This window comes from Cavia porcellus, unplaced genomic scaffold, assembly GCF_034190915.1.
Source record: "Cavia porcellus strain 051 isolate PalLab524CR breed Dunkin Hartley unplaced genomic scaffold, mCavPor4.1 scaffold_5, whole genome shotgun sequence".
Classification (NCBI taxonomy): domain Eukaryota; kingdom Metazoa; phylum Chordata; class Mammalia; order Rodentia; family Caviidae; genus Cavia; species Cavia porcellus.
This window is the reverse complement of record NW_026947488.1, coordinates 18,230,121-18,253,920: the sequence shown is the minus strand read 5'-3', so window position 1 is coordinate 18,253,920 and position 23,800 is coordinate 18,230,121. Positions and strand designations below refer to the sequence as shown.

The 23,800-nt window shown below is 45.7% G+C and overlaps 1 protein-coding gene across 11 annotated transcripts in view; it reads left to right on the top strand.

Annotated features, from left to right (window-relative positions):
• Window positions 1-3,702: 3,702 nt before the first annotated feature.
• Window positions 3,703-23,800, top strand: part of L3mbtl1 (L3MBTL histone methyl-lysine binding protein 1) — a 36,276-nt gene continuing 16,178 nt past the window's right edge. For 2 of the 11 annotated variants that reach the window (XM_063248312.1, XM_063248317.1), the window contains exons 1-11: window positions 3,731-5,211; window positions 10,460-10,605; window positions 10,800-11,026; window positions 11,345-11,486; window positions 11,714-11,864; window positions 11,957-12,077; window positions 12,721-12,805; window positions 21,155-21,243; window positions 21,743-21,847; window positions 22,647-22,782; window positions 23,144-23,235. In XM_063248312.1, coding sequence (XP_063104382.1) covers window positions 10,470-10,605; window positions 10,800-11,026; window positions 11,345-11,486; window positions 11,714-11,864; window positions 11,957-12,077; window positions 12,721-12,805; window positions 21,155-21,243; window positions 21,743-21,847; window positions 22,647-22,782; window positions 23,144-23,235 — 1,284 coding nt within the window. In that variant the 5' untranslated portion in view covers window positions 3,731-5,211; window positions 10,460-10,469. Of the gene's footprint in view, window positions 5,212-5,256; window positions 6,888-10,459; window positions 10,606-10,799; window positions 11,027-11,344; window positions 11,487-11,713; window positions 11,865-11,956; window positions 12,078-12,720; window positions 12,806-21,154; window positions 21,244-21,742; window positions 21,848-22,646; window positions 22,783-23,143; window positions 23,328-23,800 lie in introns of those variants that run through there. The other 9 variants (XM_063248316.1, XM_063248314.1, XM_063248311.1 and 6 more) reach the window with 8 other exon arrangements.

The window sequence follows — 23,800 nt, the reverse complement described above, 5'->3', positions numbered from 1 at the left end:
CCAACTCTTGATCCCCTCACCTTTTGCAAAAGATCTGTTAAAAGAAAGATTCCTGAACTAAAAGTGCACTGAAGAATTTTCTTGTTGTTAGCCTCTCAAAGGAAGATAACCACCTATTCTTCTGCACGGACTAGCCAACAAGGCAAAGTGTATCAGTGCCTGGTGCAACCCAGAAAGCCAGAGTGTTCCTATTTATTTGTACTGAATATTAAACCACCTTCCTACATTGCTACATCCCCTAGCCCAACTTTTTTTTCTTTTTTAAGACAGGGTTTCACACATAGTTCAGGCTGGACTTGAACTCACTTTGTAGCCTCAGCTGGCCTTGAACTCACAGCAATCCTCCTGCCTCAGCCTCCTGACTGCTGGGATTACAGGCATACACCAACACACCTGGCCTCCCAACTTTTATTTTTTCAGACAAAGTCTCACTGAATTGCCCAGGCTTGAACTTTGATCTTTCTGCCCACCAGTGTGCTGGGACTAAAGAGACACATGTGTGCCACTATGTTCCTTAACTGAAGTGGAGGAAGAAGGGAGATTAGAAACTAACTTCCTAGCAGCCCCATTCAAACAGCTGAGAAGGTACATGATAAATGAACTCAGAAGATTGCCTGAGGCAGACAGAGCCAAAGCAAAGCAAGTTGATGGCTCATAAGTGTCAAAAGACAAAATTACAACAAATGTAGTTTAAAGGTCTAGATTTTGTGAATCAGGCAACACATCATTCTACAAAATAAAACAAGTGTTCTGATAATCTAGATCACATTCTCTGTCTCCCAGCATTAACTTACAACACGGTTGGTTGGTTGGTTGGTTGGTTGGTTGGTCTTGCTATGTTATCCAGGTTGCTCTTCAACTCCTGGACACAAGGAATTCTGCCTCAGCCCCACTTTCTGGTACTCAGGCATGCTCTACCTCACCCAGCTCACAATGAGATTTCAGTGTTGAGGGAATAGAGGAGGATTTCACTAGCAATATACAGCATTTCTTACCCAATCCCAAGTCTCCATTTGATGGTTCTATTACTCACCCACATACCTTCTCTCTTTCAAAGGAAAAAAATGTAGGCTGGGGGTGTAGCTCAGTGGTAGAGCACTTGCCCAGCCGTGTGCTAAAAGGAGGGAAGGATTCAATGTACTTAATTTTTATTGTTTGTTTCTTACCATATGCCAGGTAACAAGGGAGGACAAGGCTTTCAGCCACAGCATCAGAGAGTCTCAGAGCTGAAATAAACCACCATCATCATCTTATATCTGATGCTTGATTCTGTTAAACTGGCTCATCTCCTCTTGAGTTCCTGGAACCCCGTAGTGCATATTTTAAAGAACCTGAATTATAGAGGTCCTGTTATACTGAGTTGTGGCTGTCTCATCATTGTTTCTTTGATTTCTCTGTCCTTTTACTCATGTGTCCTGTGCTTCATTAAGCTAGACAATAAAGAGCACAGATTCCCTGGCTTTACCAGCTTGAGCTCAAACAAAGCAATGCAGCCTCTTCAGTCTGAGAATGGGCTCAGAGTTAAAATTCTGGGCTTTACTTTCCGCAGCGACTAAATGTTACTTGTTAAATTTTGGCAGGCCATTGTTTTAGACTGAGCATTTGCATTATGTCCCAACAAACCAAAATAGGGTTATGCTAAAGTTCTATAACACAAAAATAAACTGTTTAGCTTACTTTCCAGGAAAGCAGGAGAGAATAATGACAGCCAAATAGGCCAGTTTTAGATGACATGAAAATGAAGTTCCTCTGCTTTAAACTCTTACAAAGAAAACAAACAGCCTCTGAATCTGCTTGTTTTAACTTTTGCAAGTGTGTTGCTTATCCTGGCACAATTTTTGCATTGTTTTCCTAGTTTAAAGATGTACCAGGTGGGTGGCACAAATTTAGAATCCCAACCCATACAGAAGGGCTGGGCATGGTGGTGCACACCAGTAATCCCAACACTTGAGAGGCTGAGACAGGAAGATCAGTGTGAGTTGGAGGCCAGCCTGGGTTACATAGTGAGTTTAAGACCAGTCTAAACTACATGGTAAGAACCTGCCAACAAACAAAAAACCCAGAGATCCAGTCCACATAGAGCAGTATTAAGGATTTGATTTTCCACAGTTGGTTGCTCCTACTCCCTCTCCTAGGCAATTAAATTTGCCAGCTTCTTTTCTGTTAGGACTGCTACACTGAGTTTTTCTAGAACTCGCTTCACTGACTACATAGTTTGATGAGAGAAGGGTCCAGTCTTCATATAGTAAGTTTCAATTCCAAAGCCTAATACCACGTGGACCTAAGATCCTATCTCCTGTCATTGTGTAGGTGATAAAACCAAATTTCCAACAGGTCAGCTGTCTCTAGCCAAACTGCCACCTCTAGAACAGGAGACATCAGGCTTCTCCTGATTTCCTCTGTTTTTTACTTCTGAAGATTATGTATGTTCAGCAGTGAATTTACTTTCCTTCTTTTATAGCTCCCAAAAGCCTCACGTGCTCATAAATGGGGCTTTTTGCAGGTGACTGGATTATGGGTGTGTGAAAATGGATTAGGGTGTGTGGTACTGGGATTAAGGGTGTGGATAACGGAGCCCTTCCTGGATGTGGATGGCGCTACCCAAAAGACTGGTAGCCTGCATGAAACAAAACAGGCTTACTGCCTCCTCCCTGCTCTGCCATGAATTGTTTCTCTTCTGCTATGCCCATCTGCAGCCACTGAAGCCAGCCAACTATGGACCGAAACTTCTACAACTGTGAGCCAAAATAAATCTCCTTTAACTTTGGGTATCGGATATTTGGTCTCAGCAACAAGAAAAGTAACAAAGACATCTTCATTATATATTTGCTTGAGTCCTTTCTTATAATATTATCAAAGATTTTTGGGTGGCTTTTGAGTAGTTTGTGTTAGAAAGGGCTTTCTGCTAACATCAGTGAAACTAGAAGCTCATAAAGGGCATGTCCTGATGATTTTCCTAAAATCCATGTACTGTACCACCCCAATGATTAACTGTCCTACAGAAATAGGTGTGAGCTGCTTACAAACAAGTTTCCTCAGTGCTTACAGTTTCCAACAAGTGTTGGGCCACAACTATATAGAGCTCAGATAGTAGGGCTCTCACTTGAGGGAAGGACTGGACTTGTCCACTAGCTCTTAAGGTAGACTGGGACTAGCAGGGAAAAGTGGGCGAATAAGGCAGAACCTCCCTCAAACACATTACTTTTGGAGGAGCACTCCATCCCTGAACACGTTGAAGCAAACAAATATTGTTAATAGGTAGAAAAATAATCTGAGCAACTTGAATCTATGTTTGTTCTGGATCACAACCTGCTTGCGTTCCACTTGACTTAGTCACTCTTTCAAGGTTTCATTTGCTATTGAGAAGTCCTGTGTTTATGTAGGTTCACTGCTTCTCTTTAATCTTCTGAAATACCTAAAATAAACCATTTGGAATCCAGAACAAGCACAGTCTGGGATAAAAGAAGAGATAAAAGAAAACCAAGTTATGGTTTTGTGTGTACTGGCGTGTATGAAGAGGCATCCATTGTTATGGCAACCAGCTTCCTTAACTGATGCAGTCTTGTTCTCAAGAACACAAGACGCGATTAAAAATTGACACTGCAGCAAGGCAGAACACATGTAATGTGTTGGCGTGGCAACAGGAATAGTTAAATTTTGCATAAATTTAAACCTGTTGATTACAGCAATTTTGAGAATTCACCCAAAATTAGGAATTCTTTTTCATCTGACTGGTGGCCAAATGGACTTCAGTTTTTTTTGGGTTTTTTTTGTTTTTTGTCTTTTTCATTTTTATCAGTACCAGGGATCGAACTCACGACCACTTGCTTGCAAGGCAGGCGCTTAGGCCGCTGAGCTAAATCCCCAGCCCCCAGTTTTTTTTTTCTGTAAAATAACTAAATTTAAAATTTGGTATGGGAGTGGGGGATGGGACTCTGAAGAGTTAACCCTGTTTCATCTGCTTGAAGTACCTCATTAGTCAATCAAAAGGTATTTACTGAGTAAACACTTTGCTAGGTGGTAAGAATGCAAAAACTTCCCCTCTTGAAGCATGCAGTCTCATATTCTTGAAATACTTAAATCTGAATGTGAAATATGTGTGGTATGTGTAAGAAAGACAGATATTTTGTGTTAGAAGAATCCATAACTGCTGGGTGTGGCAGCACATACCCTGTACTGGAGTGACTGAGGCGGAAGCTGAAATAGAGGAATCACCACGAGTTTGAGGCCAGCCTGGGATACACTTGAGTTCAAGACCAGCCTGGACTACATTGTCAGTTCAAGACTGGTCTGAAATACAGAGCAAGAGTCTCTAAAACAAACAAACCCAATAACTAGGTTTGGCCAGAGAGATCTGACGGAGGCAGGAATCAGCAAAGGAAATAAGCACAGAGGAGCAATGACTTGCTAGAATCAACACCATAAGCCAGAAAGTAGCCTACACAAATGTTGAAATGGAGGACTAAGAGAATTGAGGGAAGGGCTGGGGATTTAGCTCAGCGGCATAAGCACTTGCCTTGCAAGCAGGCAGTCGTGAGTTCAATAAAAAGGAAAAAGACCAAAATAAATAAATAAATAAATAAAGAGAATCGAGGGATGTTCCCTAGGTCATGTCATAAGATAGTATCCGTGGAGTCACCAAAACACGCTGCTGATGTCCCTCAAGCCAGGAGAGACAGGGTCAGAACCCAGGGGTTTTCTTTCCTCTAGTTGCAGAGGTCCGTTGCTCTTCCTGGGGCAGTTTTCTGATGCTTCTTGACACCCCTTCTGCAGGTGGACGGCAGGTATGATGGGAAATCACAGGGACAGCCACCGACAGGGGTGCGTTGCAGGGTACAGCTCTGTCGCGTGTCACCCACCACCCAGTTCAGGAGCTTGGCAAATGCACGGTCTCTCTCTCTTTTTGGCTCCATGGTCTCAGCGCCACCCTGTGCGCCTTTGAAATGATGTAGGAGCGGGAGGCCAGAAAGATCTCAACCCTGAGCAGCAACCCCGTCTCAGGAAGAAGGTACAATTAGCCCTGCACTGCCAGAGCCTCGAAAGAAGGCCAGGAGACGTCCGCGCCGTGGAACGCCGGGGTCCTGGGGGCGCAGCAGATCCGAGCTCTGCGTCCTGCGGGGAGGCGGACCCGCCCCCCTGTGCGCGCAGGCGCGCGCCGCGCCCGCCTCAGACCGCAGCTCGGCGCTGGGCGGCCGCTGGCGGGCCTTGCAGGTGAGGCTCGCGCGGCGGGCGGGCGGGCTGCGCCCCGCGGTCCCGGGACGCCGCGCTCCGGCCCAACCCGCTCGGCGAGCGCTGGGCTCTGCGGTCCTTCCGGGCGCCCGAGCAGGGCCGGCTGGGGAGATGGCTGCCGCGACCCCAATGCGAGGTCTGGGCGGGCGGCCGCGGGGCGCGGGGTCCGGCCTGGATCGGGGCGCGGCAGGGCGGAGGCGTCGTCGGATTTGGAGAAATGCAATCAAGAGTTTTTCACTCAGGGAAGGGAGGGCGGTGGCGGACGAGGTTTTGGTTTTCTTAGGAAATGGGCCATTTGGCAAACTTTCCTGTCATTAATTTTTGATAACGGAAATGGGATTTTTTTGTATTTTTAAAATTTATTTATTTATTTAGGGTATAAAGGGAAAGAAAAATAATTCCGCCATTTTGGCGTTTAAAAAAGTAACAGCTCTGCAGAGCCCGCGGATCAGTGGCCGCCCCGCCCTCCGCCGTCTATTAGTCCCGGGTGGCAGGGGGCGCCTTCGGGTGCGGGGCCGGCTCGGGCGCGGCCACGCGTCCCGCGTCTGGCGATCCCGCAGCAGGTGCGGCCAGGGGGCGGCGCCAGGGCCGGGAGTTTGCAGGCGCTGTGTGTTGCCGCCACCGTATCCGTCTCTGGCACTAGCTCCACATCCTCAGCCGCTAGAGCCAGGGCGTTTATTTGGCGTCAGTTGTATACAAGGCCTTGAAGGGCAAGGGGTGGAGGGTGGGGGATGGGGAGCCTTGGCAGATAGCACTCTTGGCAGATGGCAACCAGTTTGGCTGCATTCATTTAGTAACTATTTATTGAGCAGCTGTTATGTGCACTGCTTTTGGCTGGGGGTAAGTTAATCATTGTTAAATTTGGTTTCCTGGGAACGCTGAGATTAGGTTTATCGGAACATCCATCCTTGTGAAGACAGTAGGATTGGGCAGAGATACTAAAATACTGGTGTAGTCTCAAGAGGAACCTCAGCCTGTCCCAAGGGAAGCTCTGGAACTGAGAGACACCCCCTACCAAAAAAAGAAAAAAATCCCAGATAAAAGGGACCAGACTTTTATACTCACGTGTCTGTATGGGAGTGAGGCAGCTCTCTTGGTGGAAGGTGATTCCAAGAGAATCTGGAAATCAAAGGCTGTAGCCCCCTCTTTGGGGTCCCCTCTCACCTCAGCACAGCTCTTCTGTCTTGTCACTGGGTCCCATCCTCTTCCCAACCTGTAAGTAGTAGTGAGCCCCAAGGGACCCCACCTTTTTCCTCTTTTACTCTGTCTCAGTTTTCAATGGCATCTACACAAGAAGACTGTCAAATTCATATCTGTAGCCCAACCTTATCTGTTATGTCGAGAGTGTAAGAGAGCCCTCCGTCTTGCTTTCCCTGCCTCCAAGAACACAGAATACTGCTGACACCGAACGGATTCTCCAGTGTTTGCAAAACAAATAACAGGCAGCAAACTTGAACAGAAAGGCTGTTCTCCCAGTCACTCTTTTTTTTTTTTTTTTCCTTTCCCCACTAGGTAGTGAACTCTGGAGTGTACTAACAGGCTAGCTTCCCACACTTGTTTTGTTTTGGGTTTTTTTTGAGACAGTCTCCCTAAATTGTCCAAGCTGACCTCGTACTTGGGATCCTTCACCTCAGCCTCCCAAGTAGCTGGGATTACAGGTATGCACTGCCCCAGCCCACTCTCATTCCTTCTTAATGCTGCCAGTGCTTTGAATAAAATGATTAATTCTGTTTATTTTAATAATGGTACGTTATTTCTGTGTATAGAAAAATAATTAAAGTTAAAATTCAGGAGGTTCTGGTTTTTTTTTTTTTTTTTGTCTTTTTTGAGTCTGGTCGCACTATGCAGTTCAGGCTGGCCTTGAGCTCACTTTGTAGCCTGGACTGGTCTTGAACTCGAAACCATCTTCCCACCTCAGTTTCCCAAGTGGTGGGATTACAGGCATGAGCCACCACGCCCGGTTTCTGTTTTATTCTTAAAGATTAGAAAATTCATCTTGGTTTGAATGTTAACCTTTTATACCTAGACTTTATCCTACCTGGTTATACATCTGTTTATATCTCTAGTATAATATATATCAATACTACAGAAAGTGGATTTTGCATTTTAGAGAGAAAATCTGGAAAATAGATGAATATACAAGAACAGAAGGAGTGAGGAAAAGCAGGAGACAGCAACCATCACAAACTGATTTCATAAACCAGGAGCTTCCACATTACTGTACTGCCAGAGCTACCACACTCCCTGGAATTTCTCTTTAGCGAGAGTGGGTTGGTATTGGTGTAAAACATGATGGTAGAGACATTTTCATCTCTTTTTCACATCTAAGCTTCATCAAAGCCTTTGAGATAGGTATCATTACCACCTTCCTGTTACACATGAAGACGCTGTCTCAGAGAGGTAGGTAAGCTGCTCATTTGAGTCACAAGTGTTAGGTGGGGGAGCTGGGATTCGAGTCTGTCTTGGGTTGATGCCCATGTCCTTTCCTTTAAGGTGTGTCAGAAGCCATTGCCAAATACCGCTAACAGGCAATCAGTAGGAATCAGTCCACAGTGTTTTGTTTTTCTTCTTTGGTGCTGGAGATTGAACTCAAGGCCTTGTACATACTAAACAATGGTACTTACTATTGACTACATCCCCAACCCTTCTAAGAATGTTTTTATTAATAAATTCCAATTACTGAAATACAACAAAAATACTGTGCGTGTGTGTGTGTGTGTGTGTGCGCGCGTGTGTGTTTGTTGCTGGAGATTGACACAAGTATTTATTGAGTACGTAATGTGTGCCAGTTGCTATTCTAAGTACTGGAGATATATCATTGTATAAGACAGATAAGGTCAGCGAGCACACATCTGTAATTCCCAGCACTTGGTAGGCTAAGCGAAATGATAGGCTACATAGCAAGTTGTAGGACCAACCTGAACTGTGTAACCAGACCTTGCCTCAAAACAAGAGAGATGAGAGTTTTGCATTTATGTAGTGATGACTGATCAAACACAGAAATACAAGATCAGTACTGATTCTAATGATGAATTTGACAGATGCAAATACAGTTAGTGATATACAGTGGTGGAATCCAATGAGAGGTGTGCTACTTTATGTGATCAAAAAAGACCTCTAAGAAAGAAAAGAAGGACCTCTAAAACCAGATGTGATGTCATGTGCCTATAATCTTAGTACTTGGGGAAACTGAGGCACAAGCATCATAAATTCAAGTTCCACATGGGCAATGTAATAAGACCCCCGTATCAAAATTTAAAATTTTAAAAAGGGCTGGGGATGTAGCTCAGTGTGAAGGCCTGAGGTTTAATCCTCAGTTTCAAAAAAGAAAAAAAGATAAGACATGACCTCTAAGCTGGGCTGAGGCAGGAGGATCAAAAGTTCCAATCCCACCTGGGCTATGTGTCAAGACCCTGCCTCACAATTTAAAAGAGAGGGGGCTGGAATGCAGTGTAAAGGTCCTGCATTCAATCCCCAGTACCACTAAAAGCAAACGAAAGCTCTAAAGGTAGTAGGCAAATCTGACCCGAAACTTACAGTACAAGAATGAGCCAGCCAAGTAGAGAATTTAAGGAAGAGCATTCTAGGTAGAGAGAACAGCAGTGGCAAAGGCTCTGAGGTGGGAACATTGGTGAAGCAATAAAAGGAAATTGAAATGGAGTCTGTTCAATATAGAGAACACAGGAAGCCTAATAAAGGATGCGGTCAGATTGGATACTGATCTTAGGGAAATGATGTGATCTGAGCTTATTTATTTATTTGTTGAGACGATCTCACTGTGTTGTTTAGGCTCTCAAACTCCTATATTCAAGTCACCTACCTGCCTCAGCCTCCCAAGTAGCTGAGATTACAGGCATGCACCACATTGTAGAGCTTCTGGTTTATATTTTTAAAGCTTTTTATTACTGCAGAATAGACTGTTTGAGCAGCAGAGCACCAGGGAGGTGAATTGGAAAGCAAGTTTAGAAGTCCAAAGAGACTGAATGGATGATGGTTGGGGCTAGGGATGGGAAAAAGCAGTCAGATGTTGAAATGTGTTTTGCGGTAGCATCCTCGAGCCAATTACAATATATATATATAAAGCTGTGCTATTCAATACATTAGCCATAGCTCCTCTTGCTATTTAAATTTATTTTAAAGTTAAAATTCAGCTTCTCAATTATGTGAACCACACTTCATGTACTTAGTAGCCACATGTGGCTAATAACAACTGTGGTAGACTGCTTAGACATAGGACATTTTCACCATCACAGAAAGTTCTATTGGATAGTGCCAGTGAGGCATCTGGGACAGTGGCCAACATGTTTTAAGAGTTGAGTAAATTCTGGCTATTAAGTATATTTGTTGCATCACTAGGTCTTTTTTATGCTCAACTGACTCTTTATTAAATGCCTCTGTAGCTTTGCTTTATTAAAAGAGAATTGTGCACTGACTAAGTTTCCATGCACTACCTCTTTGCTCTTTGATGCATGCATTTGTTCAACAGATATTTCAGAGTCTAGTCTGTACTTGAGTTGGAGGGAGTGCTGGTTGCACATACAAAAGAGCATGATCAGGACATACCCCACCTCCCAGGAAGATGAACCCTGTTTGGGTGAAGTAGATCCTGGCACATTGAAGGATCAAAGGAAGAAGGGAGTGTTTCTAGTGGGGAGGAAGATGGGATCCAGAAAGCAGTGAGCCTGGACTTGCCCCAGGCTGTCATAAGGCTACCAGCTGAACTGAGCCTGGACCCTGGCATTCTTTGGAGTTTGTGCACAAAATTTGTATAGTACCCTCACAAAGACTGCGGGAGGTGTAGGGCCTTGCCAGAGCCACCACAGTGACCCCAGTGGACCCAAGGAGCCAGACCTGGTGCTGATTTCCTAAGACACCCTACTGCCCTCAAGGCGAAAACCTTTCTTTGCAAGTTGCTGGCTTGAAGACAGCCAGCTTCTCTGAGAACCCCATTTCCTTTCCATCTTATTGCTTTGTAGCAGAGGCCCCCTCCTTGCCAAAGTGGCACCTATAGTCCCAGCTACTCAGGTGGCTGAGTAGAAAATCAAAAGCTTGAAGCCACGCTCAGGAACTTAGCAAGACCCTCTTTCAAAATTAAAAAAATAAATTTAAGGGACTAGAGGTGTAACTCAGTGATAGAGTGTTTGCTGAGCATAGTTAAAGGCCTGATTCAATCCCCATTACTGGGGGGAAAAAATCTCCTGATTGTCATGGGGCTGTGTTTGGCTTGTAGGCCTTTCAGAATGGAGAGTCGTACTGAAATGGAGATGCTGAGGACAATGAAGGGGCCTTCTACAGGGGAGGTCAGTGTGCACCTGGTGACCAGAGACAGCCCAGGTTCTGGTCCTCACTTGCCAGCAGCTGCCTTCATCATTCCGGGTAGGTTAAGCCATGTGTCTGGGGAGGGAGGCATTCCCATACTAGCCATAGCAGACCTTGTGGGTCTGAGGTCTGGGTGGCACTTTTCACCTTTCTACACCTACCTTCGTTCACCTTCCTATACATGCAAGGCAGGATTGATGGAGGACCACCAGGCTCACCTGTGCTATGTCTATCTGTGTACCTGTTCACAGCCAGCTCAGCCACCCTTAGCCTGCCCAGCAGTGCCCTAGATATGTCCTGCTTTCCGCGAGAGCCAATCCATGTAGGCGCCCTGGAGAGGGTAGCCAGCAACGAGCCAGTCACAGCCACAGTTCTGCCACAGCTAAGTGCTGGGCCAGCAGCCAGCTCTAGCGCCGGCACAGTGAGACTTCTGGAGTGGACAGAGACTGCAGCTCCGCCCCCTGGCAGTGGTCTGCGGGTCAGTGCCTGTGGGGTTTGACTGGACCTCTTGAGCTGCACCTGTGGGGCAGGGGCTGTGGGCTGGGCAAAGGCGGAGCCTGAGACAGAAAGTGGGAGGCTGGCAGATGCAATAGATCCTGGGAGGGTGTGTGGGGCGTGGTTTAGGGAGAGGCAGCCTGGGATTGGGCATGCAGGTTTGAGGCGTGGCTTATGGTGAGGCAGGGGCGGAGTCTCGAGGCCAGCTGAGGCTGAGTTGACAAGAAGCAGGGTTACAGTTCCTGAGGTGGGGCTAGGGCTGGTACAGGCGCGGCTGTCTTCAAACTCTCCCACGCTCCAGTTCCGGATAAGCGAATATGCGCCGCTGAATATGGTGGGAATAGAGCAACCACCGAGCCCCAAGCGGCAGCAGGAAGGCATGGCCGAATGCAAAGCTGGCGGGGCCACGTCGGAAGGTGGTCATGTGGACACCCATCAGCCCGGTAGGAACCTGCTCCCCGGGCTCCGAGCCAAAGCACCACAAAGGTGGGGCGAGGCCTGCGCAATCCGAGGAGACTTGGCCGTGGTGGGGGTGTGACCCGAGGCAGTTTCCACAAGTGCAACCGGGGGTGGTCCATAGTGAGAGGCTGAGAGCTATCCAGTGTGCACTTGGAACCAGGGTGGAGGCAGCGCCTGAAGGGGTGGCCTGAGGCCAAGTCGGCCCCCACAGAGGGCCTCCCCCAGGACCCTCCTGAAGACCCCTCTCAGGATCCCCCAGAGGATGACAGCACCTGTCGGTGCCAGGCCTGCGGACCTCAGCAAAGCGCTGGTCCAGATCTTGGTTCGTCCAGTGATGCCTGCCCTCCTCTGTTCCAGGCGCGGTAAGCTGAAGGATTCACAGCCTCCCTTGCACTGTCCCTGTTCAGGGTTTAGAAAGGGGTTGGCCGAATGGCTAAGGCTGCTCCTCCCCCAGGTCTGTCATAGTAGAGAACTCCTCAGGCTGCACCAGCGCATCTGAGCTCCTCAAACCCATGAAGAAGAGGAAGCACAGGGAATACCAGAGCCCATCAGAGGAGTCAGAGCCAGAGGCTGAGGTAGGGGAGGGTAGTGGGGAGGGAAGGGGAAGACTAGAGCAAGTACCTCAATTCTCACTATTTTCTTATGTATCCAAGACATAGGACTGGGCCAGAGAAGACACTCATAATAACTTACTCATATTTTCAAGTCCCATCTCAAGTCGAGTCTATCTGATTGGAGGGAAATAAATAAATCACTCCTGATTTTCTAGATCTCCAGTTTCAGTCCAGTGTCAGGATTTAGACAGACTCATGTGAATTTCACCCAAAGTGACTTTGTGAAAGGTGGAAAACTCCCATCACTGCAGTCCAGGAAGCACAGATCTCTTGGGCAGAGATGCAAAGAGACAGATCATAGAGATTCGAGTAGGCAGGTACAATCAGCACAGAGCAGGTCCCCCTGTGCTCACTTGGCCCCCTGGGAAGAAGGGGAATTGTAATAGTCATTCTATTACCCACTTGGGCAGTATATATGCTCACATGAGTATGTGTCCAAGTGGGTAACAGACTCTGCTGGAGCTATATTCCTGCTAGTGACCTATGAGAAATTCTACCTTCTGGGGGCAGAATACACATATCCAAAGAGCCAGGCATGGGCTCAAGTCAGAGTCTGGGCCTTTACCCTAAGGACAGTAGCTGAGATCAGGCTTTCCTTCCATAGGAGAAGCAAGAAGGAGGAAAGGATCCGGAGGGACAGCCCAGCGCCAGCACTCCAGAGAGTGAGGAGTGGAGCAGCAGCCAGCCTGGTATGGTGTATATATAATTGTGTGTAATGTGTGTGTCTGTCTTTGGAGGTGTGAGGCTAGGAGTGTGGGTCATGGTTGTGTTGGTAGGTTTTCCATATATCAGTGACCATGGGTGGTGTATGTGAAGGAGAAACAGTGAGAATCTGGCTTGTGTATTTTATGTGTGTTCTTTGGTGTTATGTTGTATATTTCCCTTTTATTATTTGATTGTGTATAGGCTCTTCTGCCAGGGAAGTCTTGGCTCAGTACCTAAAGATATGAGCAAATTTGACATCACACATGGCATTGCTTTGTTTCAGTGATATAGGCAAACTCACACTTGTCATTGGTCTGACCTTGCAGTTGGGCAACAATTCTGATCCTTTCAGTTCAAGAAAAATCAAACAGAAGTCATTCATACTCAGCTTTAGTCCTGTACCCTTCTTTGTTACCACTATCGCCCCCCCCCCCGAGATGACAGCTATCAACAGGAACAGCATTTGTCACATTGAGTAGCATTTATTACATTGGAGTGACCTAGATGCTATGTGGCAATTTGTTTAATGTCTGTCTTTGCCCCTCAAGGCTTAGCACAATAACTGAATTAACACAAGAACTGAATTTGTCTTATTAATCACTGTATCACAGATGCTTATCCTAGAGCCTGCTGTGGAGTAGTTTCTCAATGAGTGTTTGTTCAATAGATAAATGGATGATTTGTATGTTGATGATTTCTCATGGACTATGGGTCAATTACACGAATCACTGTCTTTTGCATCCCAAAGAATCAGAAGGGTTCTTAGGATATCTCTCTACTTTACTGGACCCAATACCAAGTGGGAGATGCCCAACCTGTGTCCATAACACCTCTTCCAGATTCTACCCAACACAGCCAAATCAAATTTCCACTGTGTGTCTTACCCAGGAACAGTCACATCAAGAATTCAAAGACTTAGCCCTCTTGGGTTTATAGACTTATAATACTTACACAGAGGAAAAAGATTGTATCTTCCTACTGTCGGCCCAGCTTCTCTATCTTATGTAGGGAAATAAATTCAGAAGTCAGTGTTATTTTAGCTGGGCTATGTTGACCAGTAGAGAGTTAGGTACCTTTTTCTTAACACTTACTGGAAACTGAACCTAAGGTTTCATGTCTACAGACAAGAGCTCTACTAGTGAGCTACGCTCCGTGCTGCAACATTATCTTTTTTTTTATTTTTTTGGTACCAAGAATTGAACTAATGACCTTGCGCTTGTCAGGCAGATGCTTATGCCACTGAACTAAATCCCTAGCCCTAACATTATCTTTTATTCATGCCATTCATCATCCTGACCTCAACTTGAACATGAGTGTAACATTGGTTTCTGAGGATTTTCCCATACCTTTTCTTTTTCTTTTTTCAAGAAAAGACACTCTATTAGTAGACAGAGGTTAGCATTCATGACTAAAATGTTTTCCACTTATTGGTCGGATCTTCTCAAAGAAGAATCTGAGGGCAGAGATGGAGACAACAGGTTTGCCTGAGTATCTTGTGCTCACATGCGTGCACATGCATGCACATGTGTGTGTATGTATGTAGCATGTGTGTTACCTGCACTTCTTGGCAATCTGATGACCAGCCATTGGATTTCTGTTGTACAGAGAAGAATATCTGGGGCTGGTGGAGTGCTTCAATGATTTACAAGTTAGGAACATGGGACTCACATACATCTTGGACCTATGTTTTCTTCAACTTTTTTTTTTTTTTTTGAAACAAGATCTGGCTATGACTATAGTTCACACTGGTCTTGAATTCACTCTGTACCCCAGGCTGGCACTGAACTCACAGGGATTCTCCTGCCTCAGCCTCTCACATGCACTGGGATTACAGGCATGTGCCACCATACACAGATTTCTTCATCTTTCTAACTGCTGTTTTGTATGAATAATCTCTGCCGCAATATTACAAAAGTCTTTGCAACTTGTTTAGTCATGAATAGTTATTCTGACCTTATGAACATCCGTTGATATTCTGTCATCTTTTGTTCTGCCCACGTCCAGATGAAGCATCTGTGGTGGCACCATTTGGGATGGGCTCATCACTGCCTTCCCAGATTCACTGCCTCCTATTTTGTTCCCTTATAGTTACTTTAGCAAAACCTCAAAAATACTGTGTAAAACTCAAATTTTTATCTTTTTCCTATTAATTCTTTACATATTGTGAACACAGCTCTTTCTGTTTACAAATTATTTTCTCCCAGTCTGTATCTTGCTTTTTTTTTTCCTAAATCATGACTTTTGAGGAGCAAAAGGTCTTTAGTTTGATGATGTCCAGTTTATCAGGGTTTTATCTCTAGACAAAAAATGACTTTTAGGAGCAACGGAGGTTAAGATCAGAATATTGATTGAGAGAGAATTAACTGAGAGAAAGAAAGCTTCTGTCTGAGAGAAAAGCAGCAGGGGTTCCGAGTGGGTTGCCCTATCAGGTTTTTATCAGGTTTTTTTTTTAAATACCAGGAATTGAACTCAGGACTTCTTGCTTGTGAGGCAGCTCCCAGGCCACTGAGCCTCCCTGCTCCCTGTGGTTAGATCATTATGTCTACATTTTAATGAGGTTTTTAATAGCTTTCTTGAGCTATAATTCACATGTAACATACAATTCACCCATTTGAAATATATAACTATTTATTATATTCAGAGTTGTGTAATTCTCACCACAACCATTTTTAAAACATTTTGTATCACCCACAAGAATGACCCCTAACCATTAGCACCCTTCCCTTGGGCTCCCTCTACCCCTTGGCAGCCACCAATCTGCTTTTTATACAGAGCCTATTTTGGACATTTTATGTTGATTTTATGAGGTTCTTTGTGAGTGACTTCAATCACAGTATTTTTGAGGTTTAACCACGTTTTAACATGCATCAATACCTTATTCCTTTTTATTATTGAAGCACATTCCATTATATGGATGTACTACAGTTTATTCATTAATAGGCACATAGGTTGCTTCTACTTCTGGGCTATTGTGAATAATGCTAACTAATAAGAACATTTGTGTATAAGGTTTTTGTTTCTTTGTTTGCTTGTTTGTTTTTTACCAGGAATCAAACTCTGAACCTTGCACTTGCCAGGCAGGTGCTTGTGCCTCTGAGCTATATCCCTGGCTCTGTATACAAGTTTTTGTGTGGATATATGTTTATACTTTCTTGGAATTGTACCTAGGAGCAGAGTTGTGTGTTCTTATGGTAACTCTATGTTGAACATTTTGAGGAACTACCTGACCACTTTTCAAAGTGCCTGCACCATTTTACTTTCCCACCAACAGTATCTGAGGATTCTAATTTATCTGCATCCTCACTGACACTTATTACCACGTGTCTTTTTAATTGTAGCCTTGCAGCAAGAATGAAATGGTATTTAATTGTGGGTTTTATTTATATTTTCCTGATGGCTAGTGATGTATTGATCATCTTTTAATCTGCTTGTTGGAGTCTTTCTCCTAGATCTTTTTTCCAGTACTAAAGATTGAACTCAGGGTCTTCACGTTGAGCTACATTAAGCTGCTCTGCTCTGCTCTGCTCTGCTTTGCTTTACTTTACTTTCTTTAGATAGAGTCTTGCTAAGTTTCTTGAGATAGAGTCTTGCTAAACTGCTAAGTTTCCCCGGCTAGGCTTGAACTTGTGATCCTCCTACCTCAGAGTGGTGGGATTACCGGAATGCATCGCCATGCCTGACTTTCTTGTGTCTTGAATAAACACTGGCTTCCTTCTGTCTGTATTAATCTCTTAGCAAACAGTTGCTTGTCCACATCCTTGGTTTGGTCTCCTAAATGTACCTTTTATCTCTTTCACAGTCAAGCTGTGACTTTTCAAATCTTTCCTTTTTGCTCTTGTAGATATAGACTTTATCATTAAGCCAGTTTTTGCTCTAAGATCTTTCTGTGTAGTTAAAAGTAGCCAAGCAGCCTAAGTACTTTGCTGCTTAGATATTCCTTGCACTATGTATCCTTCATCTCTTAAATTGTCTCTTAAATTCTCCCTGCCCCTTCCTCTTTCTCTCTCTCTCAGCTGAACCCAGAGGTTGGTGTGTATACTACCCTAGAGCCACATCCCCGGCCTTGTTATCCAGATCTCTACCAACAGTCTGATTACATCCAATTATGTAATCTCTAATAAGATTCAGATTTTCCCGGGCTGGGTATGGTGATACACAGGTCTGTAATCTCAGCACTCAGGAGGCTGAGGCAGGAGGACACCCATGAGTTCAAGGCCAACTTGGCAGTAATACATGGTGAGACTCTGTCTCAACTCCACCCCCAACCCAAAGAAAAAGATAAAATTTTCCTCATAGGTCTCCTATCCTTTTAACCCTCTCTAGAATTGCTTTAAAGCTCTATTTATGGCAATCTAGGCTTTTTCTACTCTTCCAAATACCTTGTTTGAAAGCTGCTTTCACATTTTCAGATATTTATTATAGCAACAGCCCTACTTTTTGACAGCAGTTTTCTTAGTCCATTCATGGTTGCTATACAGAATGCCGCGGACTCGTTCATTTATAAGCAATAGAAGTTTATGTGGCTTCCTGTCCCAGAATCTGGGAAGGCTAAGAGCATGGTTTCTGTGCTGTGTCGTCTCATGGTGGAAGGGCAAGTGAGCGCGCAGGGGAAAATCAAACCAAACCTCCTGTTTCTCAGGGACCAGCCCTCATGATCTAGTCAGCTCTTCAGAGTCCCACTTAATAAAGTCACAATGGCAATTAAATTTTAGCCCGAGTCTCACAGGGTCTATTCCTGCTTCCTAGAAACTGAAGGCAACTTTCATGGTTGTCAGCAGGAAAAAATAGACCACAGCATTACAAGGCCCTGCTTCTTTGAGTTTACTGTTCTCAAGCACTGGTTCATAGGAGGCACATGTGAAACCATGAAACACAAGCATCAGGATCTTGGTTAAACTGTCAGTTTTGTTTTGTTTTGTTTTGTTTTTTGAGATGGTCTGGCTATATAATTCATGCTGAACTTGAACTCACTTTGTAGCCCAGGCTGGCCTCGAATTCTTTGTAGTCTTCTAGCCTCAGCCTCCTGAGTGCTGGGATTACAGGCATGCACCGTCACACCTACCTAAATTTTGAGGGTCTTTTTGTTCCTTTGATGCTGGGAACTGAACTCAGGGCCTTACACATGCTATGCTAAGCTCATGTTCTACCACTGAACTGTACCCTCAATCCACTTACAGTGTTTTAAAATGAACTTATTATGAGCTGGCTAACCATGCTTCACAAGAGGAGGGTAAATACAAAGAAATATCTGTATCAAGTTTAAAATAAAAGACCCAGCACGTGGTAGTACCCTAATGACTGCATGCAATTGATTGTTCTTGAACTTTGGCATCCTGTTTGTCTCTTTACATTTTATTTCTTTCCTATAGACAGTATCTACTGTATCTTAGCACTGAGCTAGATGCTAAAAGTTCAGAGTAAGCGGAACTCAATCCCAGCACTTAAGGAGGTCACAGTCTAGTTGCAGAGATAGTAATATAAATGGGTAATTTATAGCATAACAGTATAATAGGAGTTGTGTTTCAAGTATGTAAATACAAAGGACTGTCACAAAACAGGCTCTGCTTCATGGAGTCAAAGAAGGCTCCATGGGATAGGGTGAGTGACATTTTATCCATCCTTCTAGTCTTTTTTTAGAGGTACTAGGGATCGAACCCAGGGCTTTGTTCATACTAGGCACACATTGAACTGTATCCCATCCCTTGTTTTTTGTTTTATTTTAAGAGAGGGTCTTGCTAAATTATTGTGACCCTTCTACTCAGTCGCCCAAGAAGTTGAGATTACAGGTGTGTACCACCATATGAGGCTTCTTCTACTCATGTAACAAACATTTGTTGAGCCCCTTTTATGTATAAAGCCCTGAGATGGGTGCTGTAGCTATACTGAGTCTTGAAGCGTGAGAAAAAAACAGGAGAATGGTATGGGAGAGGAGGAGTGGCTTTGAAGAAGAGGGATCAGCCTGTGCAAAGGCACAGAAGCATAAAGGCATGGACATGCCCGATGAAGCTGAAGCAGTTGGTTTACTGAGGGCTTTGTGTGCTGTGGAAAGGTGTTTTGTTTTGTTTTGTTTTGTTTTTCAGTTGTAAATGAGCAGCTGTTGTGGAATTTAAGTCTGAAGCACAGGGATCAATTAAGACACTAGGTTCAAAACAAAGGCAGTGAACATGGAGAGGTGAGAATAGAGTTAAGAGAGACCTAAAAGCCAGAAGCAGCAGGACTAAAGGGTCCTTGGAAAGATCATTTCCAAGTTCCTGGCTTGTGTGACTGGAAGGATGGATGCTGGATCATCACCTAGGGTATACAACACCAAAAGGGTCAGAGCTTCCACAAAGGAATTACAAGTTTGGTATAGTCAGGCCAAGCTTGCCAGTGTGTTAGCCAGGAGCATCTTGCCTAAGGAAGCAAGGATAAGCAGAGGAGCATTTCTAGGAGTTAAGGGAGCATCTGTGACAGCTAACTTGTATGGCGCCTTTGTATAAGTCTTACGAAAGTGCCTCTTCTGAGCAGACCAATTAGCAAAGGTCATCTTTCCTCACTGTAGACTCAACCACGCGGCTTGACAAGAAGCCCACGCTGGACTTCAGCCTTCTCACCCCCATTCCCGGATACCAGTGTACATTGCCCAGTCACACACAGGAGGTTAGGACTTCCATGAGTTAAGGGATGTGTCTAAGGCTTAGTGCATTGTTCCCCAATGGAAAAGAAGATGGAGGAAGCCAGGGACTCAGCTAGAGAAGGATTCCAGTTATTACCCAAAGGGCCAGTGGTCAGTCCTCTTTCAAATGGATGATATTTAATCTCTTCTATCTGTGAAGGAGATCATTTGTCTTAAGGCATTAGAAGACTTAAAGGAGATGATAAATGAAGTCTCTGAAGCATCTCCATCCCCGGTTTCTGGCACACAGGTGTCAGACATGGCACCTAGGTGACTCCACTAACTGACATAAGCAGTGGTTAAAGTAAAACAAAGTGGTGTGTGATAGGAAACTGCGAAGACTGCAGACTTTATTGTGTTTAGTGAGAGTGCTGAGTTAGCACAGGCTGAGGCTGGAAAGTGGCAGAGCCAATCGAGGGGCACTAGTGTAAGAGAGAACAGCTAGAGAGAGTACCTGCTGGTCAGAGAGCTGGTCAGAGGTACCTGCGCAATGTGGGGTTCTTAGGATTTAGCTGCATTGCAGGATGGCTAAAGGGAACTGAAGTCCTCAGGAGTAAGACAGAACTGAAGTCCCCAGGAGTGACACAGAGGTGCTTGAGATGAGAATTCTGACATTTACAGTCTCCAAGGAATAGGCAAAAAGCAGAATGTTATCTCGGAAGGAAGGAATGAGCAGTGTGAAGGGCTTGGCCATAGCAGTGGTGATTTGGATTAAGTAAAGCGGTATTAGGCAGGATGATAACAAGGCAGAAACAGCAAGACAGATCATGCTAAGCCTGGCATTCAGAGGTTTCTTTCTCCTCCTCCTCCTCCTCCTCCTCCTCCTCCTCCTCCTCCTCCTCCTCCTCCTCCTCCTCCTCCTCCTCTTCCTCCTCCTCCTCCTCCTCCTCCTCTTCCTCCTCATGTGTAAGTATGAATGAAACCCAGTGCAGACCTAGAAGGTTTTTCAGGAACATATCATAGTAGATGATGTGTTTTAAGGAACAATCTGGGTCTCACTTAGGACAAATGGTAATTTGAAGAGATGCGCCCTACATTGAAGCATTGGCATAAACTGAGCTCTGGCATAAAGCTCAGAGAAAGCGTGACGGCTTAATGAAACTTTGGTCCAACTGGGTCAGGCAGTTGTGACCTCAAGTTTTTCTAGAGTGACAAGAATTTTAGTAGTTGCAGGACAGATGCTTTTTCCTCCTATGTTTTCCCTCTCATTTCTCCTTTTCTTCTTTCTTTTTTTTTTCTTTTTTCTTTTTTTGTCTTTTTCTTTTTTATCGGTACCGGGGATCAAACTCACGACTGCCTGCTTGCAAGGCAGGCGCTTATGCCGCTGAGCTAAATCCCCAGCCCCCCTTTTCTTCTTCCTTCATGAGGTAAAGTAGCACTGTGATTAAGTTCTCTGGCTCAGGTCTCGTTACTCATCTTTGTCCTTGTTACATATCAGAGGATGACATATCGCTCTGTGGCCAAGACTTTTTAACTAGGTTGCTGTGTAATCCAAAGTACTTCTGATGACCCTGAAGGGAGGGAGGACTGGGCAGAATGTGGTAGCTTGGCACTGTTACAGTTGTGTGGCATCAGAGGGCATGTGTGACCATAGAAGAGAGATGGCTTGGAGTTTGGTCAGGGGAAACTTGTACATCAGGAGCAGGCCAAGTGTCACCTGTCTGTCTCCTCTTCACAGCATCAGGCGAGAAGAAAGAAGGCTGGTCATGGGAGACCTACCTGGCAGAGCAGAAAGCCGTCACTGCCCCAGTCAGCCTCTTCCAGGACGTGAGTTGGGCACTTCCCACCAAGGAAGAACTCGTCTTCCCTGTCCAGGCACTCACCTCCAAACTCAGGCCTTCTGGGGTTTTCTTTCTGACATTCCTTGATGGACTGGGATGTAAGAAAGAGTCTGGTTAGGGGCCCTGAGAAGGAAAAAGGGCGTCTGGTTTGGGAATAAATAGGGAAATGGGACCCAGACCTACCCACCACTGGGTCTTCAAGCATTTGAATTCTGATACCGCTACTCAGTACTGACCTTCCTAGGACTTGGGGCAAGAAGGAAGTCTTATATCCAGCCCTGACATACCCATCTCAGAATGGTCCCACGGCTCTTCTACCCCTTTCTGGATCCCACAGTTCGGGGATCTGTACAGATCCTCAAGTGCATTGCTCCTTTGGTAACACCAGGCGGGTGGGGGCTAAAGGCAGCTCCTTCACCCCAAGCCCACTAGGCAAGGATAAGGCTGGATGGAAGCTGGGTCCTCTCCACTCTGTGCGTTGACAGTCCCAGGCAGCCACTCATCTCAAGAATGGCTTCAAACTGGGCATGAAGCTGGAAGGCATTGACCCTCAACACCCATCCATGTACTTCATCCTCACTGTGGCTGAGGTGAGCTGGGGCTTAGTTATACCCTTCTGATGTCTCTCGGCATAGGACCCTGGATCCCCTGGGGGCATTAGGGAGACAGTGCCCTGCCTCGGAAAGCAGTCATAGAAGGGAGGGAGTTAAAGCACAAAGGAGAGGGAGAGCAAGAGGATGAGAGAGAGGAGGGAGGGAGGGAGAAACAGTGCAGTACAGAATAAGCCTGCTCGGAAAGATCCTAAGGGCTGGGGATGTTGGCTGGAATCTCAGCCAGGACTTCCGAGCTGTACAGGGAATTGGTCCGGTGAACATACCAGTGAGATCCACTGGGTGGCCAGTGCACAAGGAAGGAATGCACCTTTCCAACACAGGAAAGAGCCTGTCTCAAGGGAGGAGTGTGACTGAATGGGAATTCCAGGCAGAAGCAAAGTGAGCAAGGGTCTGGGGCATGGAGCTGGTCACCACGTCCAAAGACCTGCCATTATCTCAGCAAGACCGCAGAAGGGTGTGTAAATGGCGAGTGATGACATGTGACAGCAGGAGGAAAAGCAGCAGGGACCCAGGGAAAGTTCTGAGCCTTGTGGGCACCCTGCAAGCTCTTCCCAGGGCTGGAGAGGGCAAGCAATTGTCATAGAGTCCACATCCAGCACTTGGGGCTCTTGAGTATGTAAACTGTCTTTATTGCAGGATGGGACAGTATGGGACAGAGTTCAGGACAGGAGAGAGAAAGAAAGTTGCTATCATTAGAGCCCCTGAGATCCCAAGCCGACCGGTAGGGAATAGGGTATCTGTTAGTACTGGGGTCCCTATAATTCCCTCACTCTAGGTGTGCGGCTACCGCCTGCGTCTGCACTTCGATGGGTATTCTGAGTGCCATGACTTCTGGGTCAATGCCAATTCCCCCGACATCCACCCTGCTGGCTGGTTTGAGAAGACTGGGCACAAGCTGCAGCCTCCCAAAGGTAAGACCTATCCAGATTGGCCCCCTGAGGTAGTAAGGCCTGTGACCCATCCCTTCTCCCTGCCAGCCCCATTCCAGCCCCCCTGTTTTCTGTCACTGTCACCTATACCAAAGCCTGCCTCTTCATCATATTCTGATATGACTCTTCCCTGGGGCCAAGCTGGCCAGAAGCCCGAAGGCTTTTTCCTTGCCCTCCGAGTGTCCTAGTGGTCACCTGCTTCAGCATGGGGTTCCTGGATAGATAGATTCCTGAGGATCGTGAGGTCCTCAGGCCTGTGTGATTCTGCTGCCTCAGTATGGGGTGCCCACACCACGGACCAGTCTCTACACAGCGCTCTGTTCGTTCCCCCCGAGGGGCCTAGGTTACAAGGAGGAAGAGTTCAGCTGGAGCCAGTACCTGCGCAACACAAGAGCTCAGGCAGCCCCCAAGCACCTGTTTGTGAGCCAAAGCCACGTGAGTGCCCCTGAGCAAGAGCGGACAGCATCCCAGGGCCAGAATCACTGCAGCCACCCCAGGGGTTCTGACTCATCAGAGTTTATCTACTGGTACTCGAAGCTTTGTTGTAATTTATTCTATCAGATGGAAGAGGCATGGCTGGGTAGGGCGAGGGGCCAGAGGTGGGAAAGCTGGCAATAGGTTTTCCCTTGGTTCCTTTCTTCTGTCCTGTCTAAGTCTATATTCTGTGGCTGTAACAAAATACCCAAGGCTGGGTATTGTATAACGAAAAGAAGCTTATTTAGCTTACAGTTTTAGAGGCTGAGTCTAGATGAGGTGGCTCCATCTATTCAGCCTCTGAGAAGAGCCTTATGGTAGAGGACTAAAGGGTGGGAGCACAGATGGAAGAAATCACAGGCCAAGTCTGGAGCCAAAAGTACTCAAGGGTCAGGATTGCTTTTTTTTTTTTTTCTTTTTATGGTACCAGGGATTGAACTCATGACCTTGCACTTGCCAGGCAGGTGCTTACACCACTGAGCTAAATCTCTGGCCCCTGCTTTTTGTTTTTTTATTTGTACTTTAT